The following is a 24,012-nucleotide window of genomic DNA, read 5'->3' as shown; positions in this document are numbered from 1 at the left end:
TTGGATAGAAATGATTTAATCAAGATAGAAGGGAGGAGACAACTAAGAGGACACAGTAAGAAACTGAGAAAGGGGACTTGTTTGAAAGACATAAAAAAGTACAGTTTTCCATACAGGAGTGTGGATACATGGAATGGACTAAGCAATGACATTGTTGAAGAAGGCAGTGTCCATGTAATGAAGGAAAAGCTGGACAAATATAGACTGGAGAACAGGACTGACTGAGCTTGAGCTCAGGCCCTGTATACTACAAATAGGTAAATACACACAAAAAAAGACAAGAATTGCCAGACTGACCTCTTGGTGAAGGGTATAGTGGTGTAGTTAGCCAGTACTGAGCCAACCCCAGAGTCACTCTCTTCCCTAGGCGTGCCAGGAGAAGCTAGTTTCATGTTATGAAGGCTGCTAGATCCTGTCACACTTGTCTTTTCCACTGGGGGATGTTAAGAGAAAGAAAAAAGTGAGTGGTAGTAGAATGTGGCAGGATGGGGTTGGAGAATATAGCAACTAGTGCATTCCCTTAATATTCAGTTATATATATTTCCAGTCATGATTTTTCTCAGCTATATGTAGTGATGGGCACCACTAACCGAAAAGTTAGCTTTGCTAACTGGTAACCCACTAACTAAAAAGTTAGCTTCGCTGACGCTAAACTGATAAAGAAATTGGTGGAAGCTAATGGTAAACGCTAACTTTTTCATAAGGATTTAGCTTCAGTTTAGTATTTTGGCTCTAAAACCCTTAAAAACAGACCTAGTGGCATGAAATTGCATTACAGTCACCTCTTGATTAACACAAGTTTAAACAACACATTTTTTATTTAACAGAAGTTTATAGTTAAAGAGATACGATTAACTAACATGATATTTTCGATTTAACGCGCGTTTAATCGATGACATCACGCGCATCCACGCTAATTCTGGGGTGTGTTTGAGAGAGCGACTCGGGTCGCCCCGGGCGCCCAGACCACCCGGACCCCTCTATCAAACGCTTTTGTGCGCCTCTCAGTTGAACCTCGTCGTTGCTATGGTAACGGCATCTCACTGGCAGCAATATGGCGTCCGCTGCTCTCTCTCTAGCTGTTCTGGCAGCAAAATGGCGTCCGCTGATCTTCGTGATGATGTTTAAACATGCATCACTAGCTGTTCTGGCCGACGAGCTCCTTGCAACAGAGAATGAAAAGGAAGCTGCAGTGGTTATGGTGGCACAGAGAGGTGAAATGCAATGGAAGCACTTATATGTGTTTGTTTGGGCCGCCATATTTGCTAATGACGTCATCACAGCATGGAGGCGCTCCACCTCTCCAAACCGGGCTGCAGTGGGTGGTCTTAGTTGGCAACTCGTGCTGCAGCATCACGCGTTTGAGAGGAACATATGTTTTTGTTGTTTCCGTGACCTACTAATGTATTAATAAATATTCTTTCAAGCCTAACTCATCAACTATACATCATATAAGAAATCTGAAACTACCATTGTATAGATAATGATCTGTTCTTTAAGATGAAACCATAAAAAAATATATAAAATAAAACAGTTATGGAGATAAGTAGAAAAAGTGAACATTTTTTTAAAAATCTAGTTTTTTTGCTTTTTTCAAATTTAAGACTGTTATAATTGGTGTATCAAAATTCCGTTTGTTGCTCTAATTAACTCATAAATGTCCGCTTCTTTTGTTATAGAACTGAATTTGTTATATTTTTACTCCTAGGTGAAAATGTGAGTTTTTTTATTTGAGAAATTGGTTCACGTCACTTCAACTCATGATTTTTCGGTAAAATATAAAACAAACATTATCATTTTTTTCCTTCCATATGAAAGAACTTACAATTTAGAGTGGAATGTAAGTAGTTTCATAAAAATGAACCGAGCTAAAGATTCGATAAGCAAGTTTTGAAAAAATTTATACCGCGCGCTAAAGGTACCAAAATCAGGCCTTCCAATACCCAGTTAGGTGTGCATTTTGGATGAGAAAATCAGATGGGAGGGTGTGCGCGAAAGTGTTAAAAACGTCCTCACTTGGGTCATCTTCCATGACGTCGATAACGACAAACAAGGCGATAACAATGAACGCAACTACACTGTGACAACGTCGCAGCTGAACTGAACAAAGAGCCCAACAAGCAACAACAACAAGAGACGAGAAAGAACTTAACCCTTTCCATACGGTGACGCCAACATCAGCATCATGAAGCGCCAGTGCAATATACAGTGACGCCGACGTCAGAGTCATGAAGCGCCAGTGGCATATACGACGACGCCTATGTTGGCGATATAATTACATTTTGTTTTAGTTGTTGCTGAGTGATCCCGTATTCTGTTCTGACTGTACCTAGGAACTCTGTATATTGCCCTTGAGTTCCTATTTCGCTCCACCGTAGTAAACGCCTCAAGCGTGTTTATTTTATGGTAAACTCTCTCTCTCTCTCTCTCTCTCTCTCTCTCTCTCTCTCTCTCTCTCTCTCACACACACACACACACACAGAGCATTTTTTGATGCATTATCAAGGATCAGGCAACTCGACTACTGATGAAAACAGGCAGTGGGTGCCTGTCTACTCTTTTTTACAGAGAGAGAGAGAGAGAGAGAGAGAGAGAGAGAGAGAGAGAGAGAGAGAGAGAGAGAGAGAGAGAGAGAGAGAGAGAGAGAGAGAGAGAGAGAGAGAGAGAAAAAAATAGCTTACCACTAAATGAACAGGCTTGAAGTGTTTTCTGTGGTTTGTCATCCACATCTTCAGGGTGAGAGAGAACGAGAGAATAGAAAGGAAAATATTACCGATGTAGGTTCAAATCTTGTGTGATATTATGAAAATTAGCTGCTGTAGCTCAGTGCTGTATTCTGCTCTGCCATGACATATGACTACCTGCTAACCACCTACACTGAACAAGTGTGGACTTGGCAGCTGAACTCATAGATAGACCAGAAGAAATTCACACCCTCCAACAGTTTCAGGTAATAAATATCACTTCAGGTTGAGGTATTTCTCCTTTTTTCTTATTCAGTGCATGGAATACTGTATTTGACGACATTTGAAGTGCACTTTTTTTCTCAAAACAGGTCTGAAAAAAATTGCCTTTTGTTTTAAATGCTCTTGCTCAAGTTGAAGGGTTGGGTTTAGGTTGCCTGAAAGTGGTGGTTTGGCCCTACAGTACTTCACAAAATTGCTTCCCAGATTCCTCTAACTTATTAGTAAATATTTTCTAAGGTATTATTAATACATATCAATATTCCTCACAAAAAAATTCCAGAGTCCTTTTACTTATTAGTAACTATTTTCTAAGGTATTACTGCATATGAATATTATATACTTAACATAGTTGGCTATGATAATTCATGATGTGTGTACTTACCTAGTTGTACCTAGTTGTAGTTTTACAGGGCCTGGGCTTTACGCTCGTGTGGTCCCGTCTCCGTATCTACATTTATCCAATTTTTCCTTAAGGCTTTGCACACTCCTCACTGATACTACATCCTCACTTAGTCTGTTCAAAACATCTATACTTCTTTGCGGGAAGCTATATTTCTTTATGTCTCAAGCATCTTCCCTTCCTCAATTTTTTACTCTGTCCTCTTGTGTTCCTGGTGGTAATTCCTTCTTTTAGTAGTAACTCCTCGTTGTCTACTTCTTCCATTTTGCTCAATAATTTGTAGATTGGTATTAGGTCTCCCCTTTCTCTTCTTTGTTCTAGTGTTGGTAAGTCCATTTCCTTTAGTCTTTCCTCGTCTGTCAATCCCTCCAGCTCTGGAACCATTTTTGTTGCCATCCTTTGCATCCTTTCTAGTTTCTTTATGTGTTTCTTCTTATGGGGAGACCACACTGCCTCTGCATATTCAAACTTTGGTCTGATCATAGTGGTAATTAATTTTTTCATCATATCCTTATCCATGTAGTGGAATGCTATTCCTATATTTCTCACCATGTTATACGTATCACTGAATATCCGATTAACATGACTCTCTGGCTGTTTATTATCTTGCATTATTACTCCCAGATCTCTCTCTTCGTGTACTTTCTTTAGTGTTTCACCATCTCCCATTTTATGTGTCCATTTTGGTCTTCCTTCACTTTTTCCCATTTCCATAACATGACATTTCTTCACATTGAATTTCATCTCCCATTCCAAACTCCACTTCCAAATCTTGTTTAGCTTTTCTTGCAGAATTTCGCAGTCTTAACTGTTTCTTATATGTCTTAGCAGCTTTGCATCATCTGTGAACAGGCTCATATAACTATTTACTCCCTCTGGCATGTCATTAATATATGCTAGGAAAAGTATTGGTGCCAATACTGATCCCTGAGGCACTCCACTCTCTACAGTTCTCCATTCCTATTTTATGTCCTTAACCACTGTTCTCATCTCTCTTCCCCTTAGGTAGCTTTCCATCCAGTTCTTCATTTTCCCTTTCAATCCTCTTTTATTTTCTACTTTCCATAGCAGTCTTGTATGTGGAACTTTGTCATCATGGCGGCTTGTGCCGTGCATCATGGCGGCTTGTGCCGTGCATCATGGCGGCTTGTGCTGTGCATCATGGCGGCTTGTGCTGTGCATCATGGCGGCTTGTGCCGTGCATCATGGCAGCTTGTGCTGCGCATCATGGCGGCTTGTGCCGCGCATCATGGCGGCTTGTGCCGTGCATCATGGCGGCTTGTGCCGCGCATCATGGCGGCTTGTGCCGTACATCATGGCGGCTTGTGCTGCGCATCATGGCGGCTTGTGCCGCGCATCATGGCGGCTTGTGCTGCGCATCATGGCGGCTTGTGCTGCGCATCATGGCGGCTTGTGCTGCGCATCATGGCGGCTTGTGCTGCGCATCATGGCGGCTTGTGCCGCGCATCATGGCGGCTTGTGCTGCGCATCATGGCGGCTTGTGCTGCGCATCATGGCGGCTTGTGCTGCGCATCATGGCGGCTTGTGCTGCGCATCATGGCGGCTTGTGCTGCGCATCATGGCGGCTTGTGCTGCGCATCATGGCGGCTTGTGCCGCGCATCATGGCGGCTTGTGCCGCGCATCATGGCGGCTTGGCGCAATTTTCAAAATTCAGTCGTGGTGGCTGCTTGCGCTAACTGAGGCTTTCGCGCTAATTAATTTTTTTCTTGGTAGATGGTGGCTGGCGCTAATTGCGGTTCGCGCTAATTGATTTTGTGCTAAGTGGGGCTCTACTATATATATATATATATATATATATATATATATATATATATATATATATATATATATATATATATATATATATATATATATCTATATATATATATATATATATATATATATATATATATATATACATACAGTAAACCCTCAGTTATCCGGGTGCACCGTATCTGACCTTGTCCGCATCCGGGAGTTTTAAAAAATATTTGATTTTTTCCAAAAATGTAAAAAAAATTGTCGCGCGCCACCAAAAGTCATTCAAATTGCCCGCGCGATGCCTCCAAGCTCTGCTCGAGCGGCGTATCGCACCTGTAAGGCACACCCCAGCTTGCGAAGATTCGCAGGAAAGCTGTGTTCTTCACAGTACAACTGGCACGTAAACGTTCTAGCTGAGAGTCAAGGCAGTGCAGGTTTAAATGGCGGGAGTGTCAATTAAAGGACTGTTTAAATGAAACACAGTGTGAACCCTAGCTTAAGCCTTGATGACTGCCTAAATCCAGACTGGACTAGGTGAGTAGGGCTTCATCCCTGTGGAGAAGGCATGTGGGTCCGCTAGCACTCCTGCGGGAGTGAAAGCAGAATAAGAAATGTGGATAAGTACCACCCTCGGTCCGACATGTGAAAGAAGGATTTTACCATGCTTACGGTAAGGCGAGTAAAGAAGCCCGCAGGAGTTTGGGAGTCCCGTGGGCCAGCCCGATCTGGTGGTACTGGCTGGCCGTACGGTAAGGCGAGTAAAGAAGCCCGCAGGAGTTTGGGAGTCCCGTGGGCCAGCCCGATCTGGTGGTATGGGCTGGCCGTAAATCGTAGTTACTTTTTGTGGCTGGCCTCCCCCGTGGTCCCACTGGATGCACTGTGCAGGGGGTACCTGCCCCCCCTGGCTCGCAAGGGCAACACAGTGTAACTAAACAGCCACAGATCACCGTGCAAGCTCATTGCCAGGCTTAAAAGGGTAGCGCCCTGGGGTGCCTGCCCGGGTGTCCGTAGAGAAGCCTGCTTTGAGCACTTGATGCCCGTTGCCGGCCTGGACCACTTCGGGTATTGCTGGTATGCCTTCTGGTTGACCCGGGTGGTAAGGCCCGCGGTGCTCATAGCCACAAGGTTGCTAACACAGATACGCAGCAATAAAGCCACGGGTGTGCTCCTAAGAACAGCACAGAGTGTCGGCCTTCCAGTTTTGTAAAACTGGACCCGTAAAAAGTTTCTTGTGGCAGTGTTGGGTCTGCTAGAAAGCCTACGTGGTAAACACGATGGTGCAGACTTGGGCGGTTAAGCTGCCACAAATACCTGGGCTTTTCTGGGTTGGGTCCAGGCCCTGCTGCTGTGATTGGCCAGGCAGGGGAACATTAGCTGCTGCCTGTGAACACGGGGCTAGGCACCCCAGCAATGGGTTGGCGGCTGAGGCTGTCGTGCCTAATTGCTGAATCCCAAGTAACAGATCCCCCCAAGGTGCAGCAGGACTGCGATAAGCCAGGGAGAGATTGCCGCGAGTGCTAACCGTGACGATACTGCTCTAACCCTTTTCTCAGCGCCCGGGGCATGTCAATCGCACGCATTTCACTCCCTGGTGCAGACTGACTGCTACAAAGCCATGGGGCGTACCATAGTATGAGTATGGACAGAAGCACCTATGCAGTACTCTGTCATTGCCATTATGGCAGGATCGAAAGTTGGGTTTTCTGGCCTGTAGACTTAACCTACACCATATCCGGGTTTTTCCCATATCCGGGTGTCCCCGTGGCTCTATTAACCCGGATACCAGAGGGTTTACTATATATATATATATATATATATATATATATATATATATATATATATATATATATATATATATATATATATATATATATATATATATATATATATATGTACAGTAGAGCCCCATTTAGCGCGAGAATTAGGTGGATGAACGCGGGCGCGCTAACTGAATTTGCGCTAATTGAATAAAGTAACCAATGTGAAAAAAAAATATTTGGTGCACACATGGGTCTGACTTTTGGATTTGATAATTACTCAAAATACGCAGTCATCAGTTATCGAGCCGTGGTGGTGACTCTTGCAGCCCAAGGTGTCGGCGGCGTTAGCGGCGGCAGCAAGTGGGTGTGACAAGAGTTCGGCCCTAGCAAATGTTCGGCGGGCAGGGTGTGGGCGTGTGTGGGCGTCGTGCCCGGCCAGGCCGACATCATACTCGTTATTACTGAGCATGTTACGGTGACGGTGGCCACAAAATCAATAGTGACGCCTTGCCTCATCTGTCCCGCCGCGGCAGGTAATAGTGACGCCCCGAGGGGCCGACGCGGTGAAGCTCACGCCCGTGGCAACGCCCAGAGGATGGCGGTGGAGGCGGCAGCGGGGCCAGGACATGGAGTGCGGCAGTGGCTGCTGCGGCGCCACACGGGCGGCAAGCTGTGCACCACCCCCAGCAGGAGGCGGCAGGTGAGGCGGGCAGCCTTCGAGGGGGGCCAGGGGGTGCAGGACGATGTTAGAGAGCATGAGAGACTGGGACTATGTGGGAAGTGGTGGCGGGGGGCTGTGTTGTGGTGTGAGGCAGGCGGCTGGCCACCCAGACCACCGCACATCATGGCGACCTGGCGCAACTTTCAAAATTCAGTCGTGGTGGCTGCTCGCGCTAACTGAGTTTTTCGCTAATTAATTTTGTCTTGGTAGCGGGTGGCTCGCGCTAATTGCGGTTCGCGCTAATTGATCTCACGCTAAGTGGGGTTCTACTGTGTATATATATATATATATATATATATATATATATATATATATATATATATATATATATATATATATATATATATATATATATATATATATATAAAAATATATATATATATATATATATATATATATATATATATATATATATATAAACTATATATATATATATATATATATATATATATATATATATATATATATATATATATATATATATATATATATATATATATATATATATATATATATATATATATATATATATATATATATATATATATATATATATATATATATATATATATATACAGTAAAACCCCGATTATCCAGCGGATTATCTGAAAAACGGATTATCCGAAATTGATCTGGATAATGCAATTAAAATTTAATTTTTTCTATACTAAAACATTATAAAACATCAAAATAAATAAAAGTAACTACATATGTACTATATTAACACATTTAAAATTGATAAGAACAGTTAAAATGAATATGCTTTCTAATACGTATTGCGAAATAGCTTGTACGAATAGATCAATGTATTAGACAAAAACATTAAACAAACTCTCAACAACACCGTCCGCACCTTTAGCCCCCAGCAAGGACGTAGGTGCGCGAAACGAACAAACTACTGCGACTACTCTCACACCGCACTCTCAAGACAACGACACAAACACGACTCCCTCTCCACTCCATGCCACATTCCCTTCCAACATACGAAGGTTAGCGATAATATGAGTCATCATACTGTGTCTCCACCTGCACGATGCATCAAGGTCACACTTGCAAGCTTGCACAACCATTCACAATCGCACTCTGCAACATTCACAATTCAGATCTGCAACGCTCACAAGTATCAACATACACTGGTCCAGACAAGGAGACACACAGACAAACATACAATAAAACATTTACATCACATGTTTTAAGCGTACTACTTTGTTTAGCGTAGCGTGTGTTTGTTTGGTTTCATTGTTTACATCGTCAGTCGGCGGCAGTCGCGTCACACACTTCACACTTCACTTCACACTTTTAGATAAAAAGCAGCAGCGACAGCATCCTCATCCATCCTGGCTAATGGTCCGTCCATACTAGCTACATGTGTTCTAATGAGAAAATAAGAACCAAGGTGCAAGATCAAAGTGATATTCATCCAAACGAGAAAGCAAGACACAATGCCGATGATCAAACTGGCGGCGATCAAAATGGCGGCCATAAATCCGGATTATCCGAAAAATCGGCTTATCCGAAAGAGGCTTCCCCCCTTCCATTTCGGATAATCGGGGTTTTACTGTATATATATATATATATATATATATATATATATATATATATATAAATATATATATATCTATATCTATATATATATATATATATATACACACACACACAGTCGTCCTCAAATAGTAATGCGGTTTCGGTTTATACGGATTGTCATGGAAGAATTTTTTAGGATTTTAAATTTCCGCTAAATGCACTAAGTAGCCATGGCGTGAGTGGCAACACTGTTCTACCAAAACACCTGGTGAAAGCACGCCAAAGCATTCAAGAAAGGTGTTCACCTTGCAGAAGAATTCAGATTTAGGAGGTTACGTTTTGGGATGAGTTACGTTACGTGTATATATATATATATATATATATATATATATATATATATATATATATATATATATATATATATATATATATATATATATATATATATATATATATATATATACCACATGAATGAGAGCAGTGTTCGCTGTATCTATCATAGTGTAAAAGAAATTCTTGCTGCAGTAACTGCCAGTGCTCCAAAAGTGCTGCAAGAGTGGAGATAAAGGCCGTCCTTTTACTAAGCCTCGTCGTTGTTGTTATGGTAGCACGTCTACTTCATAACAAAATGGCGTACGCTGATCTTCCCGGCAATGTTTAACATGCATCACTAGCTGTCCTGGCTGACGAACTCCTTACAACAGCAGATGAAAAGGAAGCTGTAGTGGTTATGGTGGCAGAGAGAGGTGAAATGCAATGGAAACACTTATATATGTGTTTGATTGTGGCTGCCATATTTGCCGATGACGTCATCACAGCACGAAGGCACTCCACGTGCCACAGCTGCGTTTGAGAGAGGGAATCGAGACTCTCGGAATGTCCCGAGTGCTCTCAAACGCTTGACGCCGCAACACAAGTTGCCAACTCGGCACGTCCACTTGCTCCCAGCTTTGAGAGGTGGAGCGCCTCCGTGCTGTGATGACGTCATCAGCAAATATGGCGGCCCAAACAAACACATATAAGTGCTTCCATTGCATTTCACCTTTCTGTGCCACCATAACCACTGCAGCTTCCTTTTCATCCTCTGTTGCAAGGAGCTCGTCGGTCAGGACAGCTTGTGATGCATGTTTAACCATCGTCAGCAAGATCAGCTCACACTATTTTGCTGCGTGGGAGACGCCGTTACCATAGCAAGGACGAGGCTAAGTTTACTTTAACTGAGAGGCGCACAAAAGCGTTTGATAGAGGGTTCCGGGAGGTCTGGCCTCCCGAGAGCTCCCGACTCGCTCTCTCAAACGCAGCCCACACCTCTCAAAGCCGGGAGTGGAGCGGATGTGCTGAGTTGTAACTCGTGCTGCCGCGTCACACGTTTGAGATCACTCGGGATGTTCCGAGAGTCCTGATTCCCTCTCTCAAACGCAGCCCAGGTGTGTTTCTAGGGGATGCATTAATTTTATATGGATTTTCGAATAGTACAAGGGTCCTGGGTCCCTAACCCCCGTACTATTTGAGGGACTGTATATATATATATTTATATATATATATATATATATATATATATATATATATATATATATATATATATATATATATATATAATTTTGATATATAAATCCTAAATAAAATCAATGACAATCCATATAAAACCAAAATTGGAAACCATACTAATTGAAGTATATATATATATATATATATATATATATATATATATATATATATACATATATATATATATATATATATATATATATATATATATATATATATATATATATATATATATATATATATATATATATATATGGTTTCCAATAGTACGATTTTGGTTTTATATGGATTGTCATTGATTTTATTTAGGATTTTTAAAATTCCCTCTCGTCGCACCAAGTAGCCATGGCGTGAAGGGCAACACTGTTCTACCAGACTGCCATCCATGTGCATCTCCTCAGTCCATGTGTTTGCACAACATCAGGAACACTGTTTTGACAGATTGAAAAGTATGCGCTTTCCTTAAGTCCGTGTGTGTGCACAACCTCAGCTACGCTTCTCCATTACCACATAACATGACCATAGGACCCAAGAGACAAGCCAAAACACCTGCTGAAATCACCCCAAAGCGTTCAAGAAATGTATTCACCTTGCAGAAGAATTCAGATTTAGAAGTTATGTTTTGGTAAGAGTTAAGTTGCGGTAGGGAGAGAATACCACGTGAATCCGGGTCCTGCCTGGCTGAGCTTCTGTTCGCCTGCCATAGTTACCAGTTCAGCATTTTCTACTGTAGTGTTACCACGCTGGGCAACGGAGCCATCCTGATAGCGCTCCCTTCCACAGTGTCAGCGAGTGAGCCTTGTCATTCACTTACACTCTCTCTTACTCTCTACCAGTTTCTATTGCTCTCTAAATCATACTTGAAACAAGATACGAAATGGTAATTGTGGAGGTTGACTTCGCGCCTCCAAAATATGACATTACGCCTCCATATTATATAGTCAACGGACGCATATTTAAACTACTCCAACCGAACTTTAAATAACTTGACCTCTAACAAGGGGCTTTGCCCCCCTCGACACCCCTAGTGTGGAAATGCATAACTGGAAACTTGGGCCGGCGGGTAACAGCTGAGCCAAGGGGGACACAGATTCCGTAAGTGTTTCTAAGGGGGGCACTAATTTTATACGGATTTTCGAATAGTACGGGGGTCCTGGGTCCCTAACCCCCATACTATTTGAAGGACGATTGTGTACCGTATCTCGCGGCGTATAGCGCGCACCTTTTTCACATAAAAAATACATGAAAGTTTAGCCCTGCGCATTAAACGCCGAATGTACAAATTTTTAATGATTTTTTTCTTCTTTGGGATGTTTTTAAGGGTCTGTTTTTCGTCTTATCCAATAACAACTGCAAACTTACCTTTATTATTGTTTATAAGCCTTCATAGTTCATGGCTGTCTTATAATATGTTACCATAGAATACAGGGCGATCAAATAACTACTATACAAATATTAAATCAGTGGAGGATTGCCCATGCCTTGCTGTTATCCCGTTTTTCCGTCAGGCGCCATTTGTATGATCTTGATGTCACAGGTGGCTTAAGATTGTATGACTAAGGAACAGTACAAGCTACATAAAAAATCAAATTGGAAAAAAAGATCCATGTGTTCATTATTAATTATTAATATCAGTGAGAATAATGGGGTAAGTATGATACAGGTAACTCGATTTACGCGAGTATTGTGTCCTTGAAGAGGTCCCGTAAATCAAAAACAATGTAAATCAAACAAGAGGTAGGTTTCTATTGAAAAATAAATATTCATTTCATTTAGTGGAGAGAGAGAGAGAGAGAGAGAATATCCATATCACCGAGATATCCACCCAGGCACTCAGTCTCAGCCTCACTCGTGTGAGGAAGAAATGAGGGACACCATGAGCGACTGGCTAGTATTGGTACCGGTACCGAGCAGTCTGGTACCGATTCCGTACCATATAGCTGGTACCGTTAGTACCGGTAATGGTACCGGTACCTGCCCACCCCTATTGTTGAGTAGCGTGGCAGCGTGGGTACTGTATTGTTGTTCAAGTGGTGCGCGGGAAGAACTGAGCTCAGCTGTGTGGCCGTGGCGCCGTGTGAGTCCAGTTGCGTGAAACATCTGGTGGCCACTCCATAAAATATCGCGTATAAGTGAAAAAACTTGTAAATTAAACATTTATGTGGATTTTGGGCCCCGCGTGATTTCAAAAACGCGTAAACCAAACACGCGTAAATCGAGAGTTACCTGTATCAGAAATTGTACATCGTGAGTCTTGTACGAGGAGTTATTTCTCGCAACACCAGCCTGGCTGCCATTTGCTTTGTTTGAAAACCACACAACCACACCCACACAACAAACAGCTCCATGCTGCATGTCACCAGAACCACATGAATTGTGTCTTGCCTAATTGTCTGTCATAACCTACAAGTGATGGTGAGAATAATATGCTTATTATGATATCAGAAGCTGTACATCATCAGTATGTATGGGGATGTATTTCTCACAACACCAGCCCAGCCGCCATTTTCATTGTTTTACTCAAGATTTTCATTGTTTTACTCAAGGACACTTGTCAATTCAAGCAGTACAGGTTACACCAAAAATGTATAAATTTCGGGAAACTGTACATCGTCAATGCTCTTTAACTCGTACATATTTCTGAGCATTTTAAGAACATTTTTTACCCAAAATTGTTGTCTTAAAGTTTGGGGTACGTGTTATGTGCCGGTGCGCGTTATACGCCGCGAAATATGGTACAGTAATCCCTTGCCATATCACGGTTCACTTATCGCGGTCTCGCTGTATCACGGATTTTAAAATTGTAAATATTTAGTTTCGTATTGCGGATTTTTCGCTATATCGCGGGATTTTGCAGTATAGAGGTATTTTAATATATTTATTATTTTACTTATTTTGCAGTAAAAGAAGCATTTTCTAGCCTAAAAAAATTATAAACAATATAAAAAAAAATAAAGTATTAATAAGAACATATTAAAATAATATTAAATTGAAATAAAATACGTAGTGTACAGCAGATGAGTAGACAAAGACCCGCACATATGGAATACGCAGCTACGGCCGCTTTCGCTTGAGCTAGTTTCCCCACGTGTGATCGTACATGGCACACTATTGGCTGATGGATGGGAGGCGACCAACCAGAGCACTGTGTTCTGTATCCTGGGAGCTGATTGGCTCAGCGACCGTAGCATTTGTTGGTTCGTCAGTGGTTAGCTCGGAGACGAATGGAGTGTGTTACAGCTTGCTACCATTAAATGCTCGAGAAGTTGGCAGTGAGGACCCAGACAGGATGAGGCAATGACTGCACTTGAACAAGACTCAAGTCCTAAACTTGCTCAAAATGATTACTGCAAGCTTATCCAGTTTCGTGGAACTCTTTGGGTACTGGAATAAACATGTGGAGAGCTACTGAACCGAACAGCTGATACGCTCTTCTTCTTCTTGTGACAACAGCTTACCGACCACACGAGTAACCGACATGTTGGTGACTGAGTTTCTGACTAGAATTTTGATGAGTTTCCCGTGAAATGTAGCCGACTTTGAATCTCTCGAGAAACTAGTGGTTGGGTGACCTTGTTCACACGGGCTGAGGCAAGATTCACAGATATGCGTGCTTATATAAATAATATATATAAAATATAATATATAAATTATATAAATAATAAAATAAATATAAGGTCGCTACTTCGCGGATTTTCACCTATCGCGGGGGGTTCTGGAACCTTACCCCCACGATAAACGAGGGATTACTGTATACTCTCTCTCTCTCTCTCTCTCTCTCTCTCTCTCATAACTAATTTATTTAATCTTTGATTGATTGTATTTATAATTTTTGAGTTAGGTTATGCTCATCTAATAATGTTCTGATTTATCTGTTATGCTACAGGTAACTCTCGATTTACGCGAGTTTGGTTTACGCGTTTTTAAATAACGCGGGGTCCAAAATCCAAATAAATGTTTAATTTAGGCGTTTTTTTCACTTATACGCGATATTTTATGGAGTGGCCACCAGATGTCTCACGCAACTGGACTCACACGGCCACACAGCTGAGCTCAGTTCTTCCCGCGCGCCACTTGAACAACAATACAGTACCTACGCTGCCACGCTACTCAACAATAGGGGTGGGCAGGTACCGGTACCAGTACCGGTACTAACGGTACCAGCAATACAGTACGGTACTGGTACCAGACTGCTCGGTACCGGTACCAATACTAGCCAGCCCCTCATGGTGTCCCTCATTTCTTCCTCACACGAGAGAGGCTGAGAATGAGTGCCCGAGTGGATATCTCGGTTCTGGTGACACGCGGCATGCAGCTGTTTGTTGTGTGGGTGTGGTTGTGTGGTTTGTAAACAATGCAAATGGCGGCCGGGCTGGGATTGCGTGAAATAACTCCTCGTACAAGACTCATGATGTACAGTTTCTGATATCATATTCACCCCATTATTCTCACTAATATTAATAATTAATAATGAACACATGGACATTTTTTTCCAATATGATTTTTTATGTAGCTTGTACTGCTCCTTAGTCATACAATCTTAAGCCACCTGTGACATCAAGATCAAGATCATACAAATGGCGCCCGACGGAAAAACGGGATAACAGCAAGGCATGGACGATCTTCCACCAATTTAGTCTTTGTATAGTAGTTATTAGATCGCCCTGTATTCTATGGTAACATATTATAGGACAGCTACGGACTATGAAGGATTATAAACAATAATAAAGGTAAGTTTGCCGTTGTTATTGGATAAGACGAAAAACAGACCCTTAAAAACATCCCAAAGAAAAAAAATCATTAAAAATTTGTACATTCAGCGTATAACGCGCAGGGCTAAACTTTCAGGCATTTTTTATGTGAAAAAATGCGCGCTATACGCCGAAAATTACGGTATTTATTTTTCGACAAAAACCAACCTCTTGTTTGATTTACATTGTTTTTGAATTACGCGACCTCTTCAAGAACGCAACACTCGCGTAAATCGAGAGTTACCTGTACCAACTTTTGAGTTTGGCCTCCACCCAACCTCACTTTTATTTATTGTCCCTGTCCTTATAAAACTCTTAGGCCGCGGCCACACAGGGAGCGAGAAAGTGAGCGAGAGCGGCAAGGCGAGTTTCTGTGGCCACACGAAAAGCGAGGTGAGGTGAGGGTTGTCATGGCAATGAGGCCCGCAGACCAGTATAGCCTCTCACCCACCCCGGTCGGCGCTTCGGCGCAAACGAGGGATGAGGTGAAATGTTTTTTAATAAATAGTTCCGTGCTTCAATTATTTGGCGTTTTATGAAAAATCTATATACACCATCGTGTTCAGGAGGCTTTTCTCTAAAAGATGGAATTGTTTATTTTAGTACTCATTTCATTGCCAATGCAAATGGCAGCTATATGTAAAATGTGTTATAAACATTACGGAGCGATTCTTTAACTTAAACTCGTCACTATTTATTAGTTTTTGCTTTATTGAGTTTTCACAAACATATTCGAGTTCTGCAATCACTGTTGCATGTTAACCAAAATGTCCTATCTAGTGCATGAGTTGAGTTATGGCAAATAATATAGAAGCATGTCTGTGATGTCACTCCTGACCGAGGGGTCTCGTGCAAGAAAAGCAAGAAAAGTTAATCGTCAACTTTCCTCGCTTTCTCGCTTATCAGCTCGCTTTCTCGCCATTACCTGCTCGCTGCCAGTGTGGCCACCTCCATTGGTTATTATGTATTAAAGTTTCTCGCTCTCGCCTGTTTTCTCGCTCCTTGTGTGGCCGCGGCCTTAGGCTACCATAAATAAATCATATCATCCCACGTTTACTTAATCTTATTTATTACTTCTCTCAGTACTCTCGTTTGATCTGTAATATTTAATGATCTGTTGACTTGATTTACCTAATATATTATTAATAATCAAATTCATTATCTACAAATCTAACTTAAATATAACCCCCCAGGTATCACACTAGAAATGAAAACAAGTGGATTATACTAATGGCTGCTACAGTTTACTAATTATCAAGGCAAAGGAAACCAATCTGCCACTGCTCATCTTTGACACCATTTTGGCATATGCTTACAATGCAGCATAATAAAGAAACTCGCAACAAAGTAACAGCATTAAACTCACACTTGAATGGGCCAGAAGCACTTGCAGCATCACAAGTGAGGGTGTGCTGGTGGGTGGAAGCTGTGGCTTGGATGCGAGACAATGCAACCTGCAGTAGGGCTGCCTCTGTGCCCTGCAGGTGGCCAACACAGCTGGCTTGGCCCCCACATACTGCCGATTCTCCCCGGCATAACAGGTTCAGGTGGTGCAGAACCTCTAGGCTCAGCTGTTTATAGCAGTAAGAGCAATAACATTGACAAAAGATATCCAAACATGGATAAAAGAGCAAGAAATTAAAATAACAGTTAATATCACATCTTTGGTGTAGTGGTTAGCACTCCTAGTCATGAATCCATGGCCCTTAGATTGATCCCATCCCAGGGAAGTTGATGCCCAGCATACTCAGCTGTCTTTTTAGGCAGGTTGATAAATAGGTATCTGGGAAAACTTGGAAAATATAAACTGTAGTAATCAGATTTCACACTTGCCCTGTGTCCCAGGGTAGCAAGTTCATACTCATCACAGGCTCAAGGGTTGAAGTGACAGAGGACAATGCTAATACAACAAGCACTACAGTGTATGCCACTAATTTTATATTTTAACATAGTAATCCAATTTTCTAAACTTGACTAACAATACTTCAAACATTATCATATACTAAATATTCAATGATGAATGACACATTCAATAAAATCAACTGCTTTATACTTGAAAAAATTGAATACTATTCACAGGATTAAACCCATAATACATACCAAAAAGTTCTTGTGCTGTGTTGAGGCAACAAGACAGTTGACAATCCAGGAGAGTATCTCAGTTATGTCAGACACCACCACCTCACACTCACTCTCACCAGTCAAGTCGCTCACCCCGACACCCTCAGTGTGCAAGCAGCTCTTCAATGTGCATAGCAGGGAGTCCACAAAATATGCCTTGTGAATCAGTGGGATGATGAGCTCTGTGTTCTGGGAAGGAAAAATTGGGTAGAGAACAGTTTATAAGATACTATGTGAAGTCAACATCAATTAACCGTAGCACACTTCTCATGATGGGAAAGGTTGTGTAGAAAAATATATGCAGTATATGAAGCAAGGTACGGTATATGAAGCAAGGGAGGACTGTCAGATGGTGTTTGTCATTCTGACTCTGGATTGCTTTTCTATCTAACTCTTTACAGCCAAAGCCATGATGGAAAGAAGCATAAGCTTTCTATCAATTTTCTGTACATGGAACTTGAGATGTAGCTTGTGCTGCTACAGGCAATTGGTACCTTCATAATTCATGCCTATGAAGACCTGTGTTACCTATCCCATTCCACTGGACAAAAAAAGCTTCAGCTAGTGACTAACAAGTATATAAAGGTAGATGTGCATTGTTTATTCACACTACAAAATTTAATGCAGACATGCTCCTATCAAGTCACCTTATGTAGTAAGTCCAGAAGAACCATGAGTGTGTTGTGACACAGAGCAATGTCTTGGGCTGAGTTGGGCAGCAGAGCCAAGAGGGGAACAAACAAGACCACCTGTCAATGAGAATAAACATTAAAATCAAAGCAAATATCACAATAATCACCTTAAAGCCAAAGAAGAAAATTTAAAAGAAGGTACCATAACAAATAACAAAAATCCTAAAAATGACTAGTTGTATAAATCTAAATTCTGCCCCTCTCAAAAAACAAGACCACAGCATGATCCTTGGCAAAACAACTACTGAATTTTCAAAACAAAATTACTTAAACTATCAGACTCACCTTGTGTGGGAGAGCAAGTGTGGGGTCAGAGTCAACAGCATAATCTTCAAAGGTGAAGGATCGATCCAAAGCAAGAGAAAATGCTGCTGTCACAAGGTGGGAGGTGATGGAGGCAGTGTGTTTGTGCAGCTGCTGACCCATGATGAGAGGGGCATTTTGGCGTAGGTGTAGAACACTGTCCTCAGGTGAACATCTGTCCATCATGGTGGTGAACAGCTGGTGGCAGAAAGTCACTTACATAAAGAGGCAATAGAAATTTATTGTTATGCATTCAATACAAAAATCAATATTCGATAACTCTAGATGTTGAAGGCCACTTCTATCTATATGTCTTGGTGGTTATTGTGCCTAGCTACGAATCAGTAGGCCTGGGTTTGAATCCCAGCCCTGTGCAGCTCACCCAGCTGTTCATCTTCCCTTTTGGGCTGATCGATAAATGGATACCTGGGAAAACCAGGGAAAGGTAAACTGTGGTAACCTGGATGTCACACTAGCACTGTGTACTGGATTAATGGGTTCTTCCCACCACACGCTCACAGGCTAATGCACCAGAGATGAGCACTCAGGCCACATGCAGCAATAGCGTATGCCCCCAACTTTACCCCACCTTTATTTTTATACACATGGATATAAGGAGACTACAAGAGGTCAGACAGCCTACAAATGGCAGCTTCTGAGAGTGAGCTATTCATCAACTTCCCTCCCCATCCAATAATATATCTAATTTCCATTTGAAACTTTCGATCATGTGTGCCTCAACTAAATATCTGTTTAGTTTGTTCCTCTCATCCATGACTTTGTTTGTGAACCAATATTGGCCCATTTCCTTTCTGAACCTGAATTGGTCAAGTTAATACCCACTGCTGCATGTTCTTACCTCTGTTTTTAGCATGAATACTTAATCTAAATTGCCCTTATTAACAACTAAAGAACGAGTGACCTAGGCAGAAATATTGGTGGATTCCATAAAATGATAAGTGTTCTTTTAAGTCCCTTCTTTCCTCATGCCATTCACATTGTTCTGTATCTGAAATACACTAGACAGCCTTAGGCTGAGATATAAATATATCTTGCGGCTCAGTCACAGGGCGAGATGTGATGGAAAAACTAATGTCCTCCCCTCAATGCCCCCCTTGCACATGTATATAAATGAAATTCCCTCCCAGACTTAATAAACAATGGTGAGCCAAAGTAAATGATAGAAAGTTGAAGTTAGTAAAAAAAATACTCTGGCATTTTTTCATAAACTCAGTATTAGATAATCCTTTTGTTAAGACAATCAAATATAATTAGAAAAATTCCAACTTTTCCCTTGAGACTTGCAACCCCGCTGGAAATTACAACGGCCCCCCTAGGGGAGCACACCCCCAGGTTAAAAACCACTGGGATAGATGATGCACAGTGCGCCTTCCTCTACTCAGCCATCCCTTCTATTGGGGAATGTCCCTATTGGGCAAATAAGAGACGATTGTCATTAAACAGGTGGAGTTGGATAAAGGAGGAGGAAGCATGCATGTACTGAGGTGAGGTTATTCAGGTTGGGAATAAACTCACTTTAAAGCACCTGTGTTTCCTTCCTCCTCCTTTATCAACCTTGTCGAAAATGTCCTAACAATAGTGGTGTTATTAGGAGTGCACATTTGGATACTGCTAGTAATTTTGTAATGTCTAGAGACAGCAGTGGCATAGCTAGGTGACTTGCCACCCAGGGAGGACTTTAAGTTGGCACTCCCCACACCCCACCAAATCCCTCGACCCCTGAGTAAAACATCTATATTAATTTTCATTTCATTTTACTGTACTACTGTACTACTGCTATACTAGTAAAAAAAGTATATTTTATTGCTCTAATCTGACTGATTGCTGACATAGTGACATTTCATTTTACTCACTTTGCTGCTCTAGTACCAGTATTTTATTTACCAGTGACATTAAAGAAAACTTTTAAGACAGAAATTGAGAAATGAGAACTCCACACCACTGCATAGAGCTATACACATCTATTGATGTGTACAGTTTGGCTGTGTACAGCTGGTGCTGACTGGATGGACTGAGAAACCGTGTTTATGTACAGCTTTATGGAACATTCCAGAAATTACAAGAACAGTTTAGATTGCTTATAAACAATTACTGCTAAACTAGACTATTCTAGAATGATCTAAAAAACTCAAGAAACTATGTGAATAATCTACTTACTTTAGGAAATTTTGTGGTCGTATAAGTGAATGATAATATGAAACTACGGAGATAATCCAGACTTATTTTGAAAAGTTTCATAACAAAACAACTGAGCGATAATATGAAAGACTGGCAACTGCACCGTAGAGGTACACAGACAGTGAATTTGATTTATATAGACATTTGCCTTCTGATTTATTGTTAGTTTAGCTGAGAATTTGATATTCAGTACCATACTCTTAAAAAATTAGTGTTCAGTGTCACAGGAAAACAAGAGAAAGGCTTTATTTGCTGCCACCTAACAAGTGCTGCCCCCACTGCCCCCCATCATGCTACACTACTGAGTGACAGTGTATGAGCTTATCCTGTCAACTGCGTATCACATGATAGCTGATTAGTCCAGGATGAGGGTCGTTGTATGGTTGGGGTGGGGCACCCGTGACCCCACAATCTATCCCTCCAATTATCCTCCACTTCAAAATTAGGTGCTTAAAGCTATGGAACTACACCCGTTGGAATACGCATTTACATGTATGTGTGAACCACCAAAATATGGCAGCTCTTCTAACTTTCCTGGAGAATAGTACAATTGGATTTTTCATCAAATTTTATTTTTGTTTGTCTCTTTGAATCTACAACTTTTGTTTGAAAATGCAAGTTATTTTCAGTTTTCCATAATTTCTAGGCTAAATACCTAAATAATTATTGATAAACTCTTTATATCATTATAGCCAGCTTTAATTTCTATAAAACTTTTATTAAATGAGTTTATATAAGAAATGTACTTGAAAAATGTCTTTGCTGTGTTCTCGGGAGTCCCCTGTTGTATTTTTGGCATTTCTTTACAGCTAATCCAATTAACCCATTTAAAACTTTAATCTAAAGTAAAGCTTTTTTAGCCTTTCTTTCAACATTAAGTTTTTTAAGTCTTTGGATCATTTTGGTTCTTCTCTATACTAATTTGAGGGAAACTACATCCTTTCTGTAATAGGGACACCAGAACTGAACAGCTTAATCTAGATTAGGCATAACCAGTGCCAGATACCATATTCAAGAATAACTTCTGTGCTCCAGTTGCTTACACTTCTAGAAATGAAACCAAAGATTCAGTTTGGATGATTTCTGAGCCTCCATCCTAGCTCATTCTATTTTTTTTCTTTTACGGCATAGGAAACATTTCAAGGGAAAAAAAAAAAAAAAAAAAAAAAAAAATAGGAAACAATAATGAAAAAAAAAAGCCCGTTACTCGCTGCTCCTATAAAAAGCGTTCAGAGGAGTGGCCGAAAGATAGGTCAATTTCGGAGAGGTGTCCTGATACCCTCCTCTTGAAAGAGTTCAAGTCGTAGGCAGGAGGAAATACGGATGAAGGAAGATTGTTCCAGAGTTTACCTGCGTGAGGGATGAAAGGGTGAAGATGTTGGTTAACTCGTGCGTAAGGGACTTGGACAGTAAAGGGATGAGCTTGAGTAGAAACTCGTGTGTGGCAAGGCCGCGGGAGGGGGGGGAGGCATGTGGTTAGGAAGTTCAGAAGAGCAGTCAGCATTAAAATATCAATAGAGGATAGAAAGAGAGGCAACATGGTGGTGAAATTTAAGAGGTAGAAGTATCAGTAAGAGGAGGAGGAGAGCTGATGAGACGAAGAGCCTTAGACTCCACTCTGCCCAAGAGAGCTGTGTGAGTGGAGCCCCCCCACAAGTAAGATGCATACTCCATACGAGGGAGGACAATGCCCCTGTATATGGATAGCAACTGTGCGGGGGAGAAGAACTGGTGGAGACGATACAGAACGCCCAACCTCGAGGAAGCTGATTTAGTGAGAGAAGAGATGTGATGTTTCCAGTTAAGATTTTCAGTTAAGGATAGACCGAGGATGTTTAGTGTTGTAGAAGGTACAAGCTGTGTTGTTGAAGAATAGGGGATAGGTGTTTGGAAGATTGTGTCGAGTTGATAGGTGGAGAAATTGGGTTTTTGAGGCATTGAAGGACACAAGGTTCCTTTTACTCCAATCGGAAATGATAGGAAGGTCTGAGGTTAAGCGTTCTGCAGCCTCCAGTCTGGAGTCTTGTAATTCCTATTGAGAGGGTCTTCTGTTGAAAGAAGTTGAATACAGTAAAACCTCACCATTTACGCCCTTGCCATTTGCGCGGCCTTAATTTGCGGCCATCATCCCACCATTTGCGCAGGTGGTCTTGCCATTTGCACACCTCGCCGCTATGGTAACGGCATCTCACTGACAGCAAAATGGCGTCCGTTGATCTTCTGAGGACGTTTACTAGCTGTTCTGGCAACAAAATGGCGTCCGCTGATCTTCTGAGGACGTTTACTAGCTGTTCTGGCAGCAAAATGGCGTCCGCTGATATTCTGAGGACGTCTGCTAGCTGTTCTGGCAGCAAAATGGCGTCCGCTGATCTTCTGAGGCCGTTTACTAGCTGTTCTGGCAGCAAAATGGCGTCTGCTGATCTGAGGACGTTTACTAGCAAAATGGCGTCCGCTGATCTTCCTGACGACATTTAAACATGCATCACAAGCTGTTCTACCTAATGAGCTCCTTGCAACAGAGGATGAAAAGGAAGCTGCAGGGGTTATGGTAGCACAGAGAGGTGATATGCAAAGGAAGCACTTATATGTGTTTGTTTGGGCCGCCATATTTGCTGATGACATCATCACAGCACGGACGCGCTCCACCTCTCCAAACCGGGCTGCAGCAGGCGGTCCTAGTTGGCAACTGGAGCTGCAGCGTGACACGTCTGAGAGCACCTGGGGCAGTCCGGGCGGCCCGAGTCGCTCTCTCAAACGCACTGTGGCGAGCTACAGCTGTCTACCACCTGGGCGCCCTCTGCCGCCAATGAAAAACATTACCAATGTACACATGTCGTTTCCCGCCATAACCCGATCGCCTCTCCTCGTCTGGTGGTGATTGCGATTATTCGATGTTTTCTGCCTCACCTTTGCACCACCATCATGCTGCACCCAGCATCAGCAAAGCCTAGACTGCAGATGAACCCGATGATGACCATAGCACAGGTGGAAGTGATTAAGAAGGTGGACAGTGGAAGAAAAAAGCGTGAGATTGGCCAGGAGTATGACGTGTTTCCTGCCAGCAGACCTTTTTTTTATTATTTATTTATTTATTTATTTTTTTTGCTGGTAGAGTTTTTTGCGGCCGTGACCGCCCATATGTATTTTTCTCCATAGGTTGTTAAGTTTGCCATTTGCACATTCGACATTTGCGCACCTTCAGACCGCCCATATGTGTGCAAATGGTGAAGTTTGACTGTAATGCAGAGCGGAGTTGTCAGCATAT

General features: G+C 41.9%; 1 protein-coding gene across 1 annotated transcript in view; it reads right to left on the bottom strand.

Moving 5' to 3' along the window:
• LOC127007971 (lysosomal-trafficking regulator-like) overlaps window positions 1-24,012 on the bottom strand; it is a 192,289-nt gene that overhangs the window by 150,014 nt on the left and 18,263 nt on the right. Inside the window, 5 exon segments of the mRNA XM_050879516.1 lie at window positions 298-433; window positions 16,799-17,003; window positions 17,533-17,742; window positions 18,201-18,302; window positions 18,531-18,746. Of these exon segments, the coding sequence (XP_050735473.1) occupies window positions 298-433; window positions 16,799-17,003; window positions 17,533-17,742; window positions 18,201-18,302; window positions 18,531-18,746 (869 nt within the window).

This window comes from Eriocheir sinensis, chromosome 36 (assembly GCF_024679095.1).
Source record: "Eriocheir sinensis breed Jianghai 21 chromosome 36, ASM2467909v1, whole genome shotgun sequence".
In the NCBI taxonomy this organism is placed as follows: Eukaryota; Metazoa; Arthropoda; class Malacostraca; order Decapoda; family Varunidae; genus Eriocheir; species Eriocheir sinensis.
Note: the sequence above shows the minus strand (reverse complement) of the source record. Positions and strands in the feature narration are given on the sequence as shown.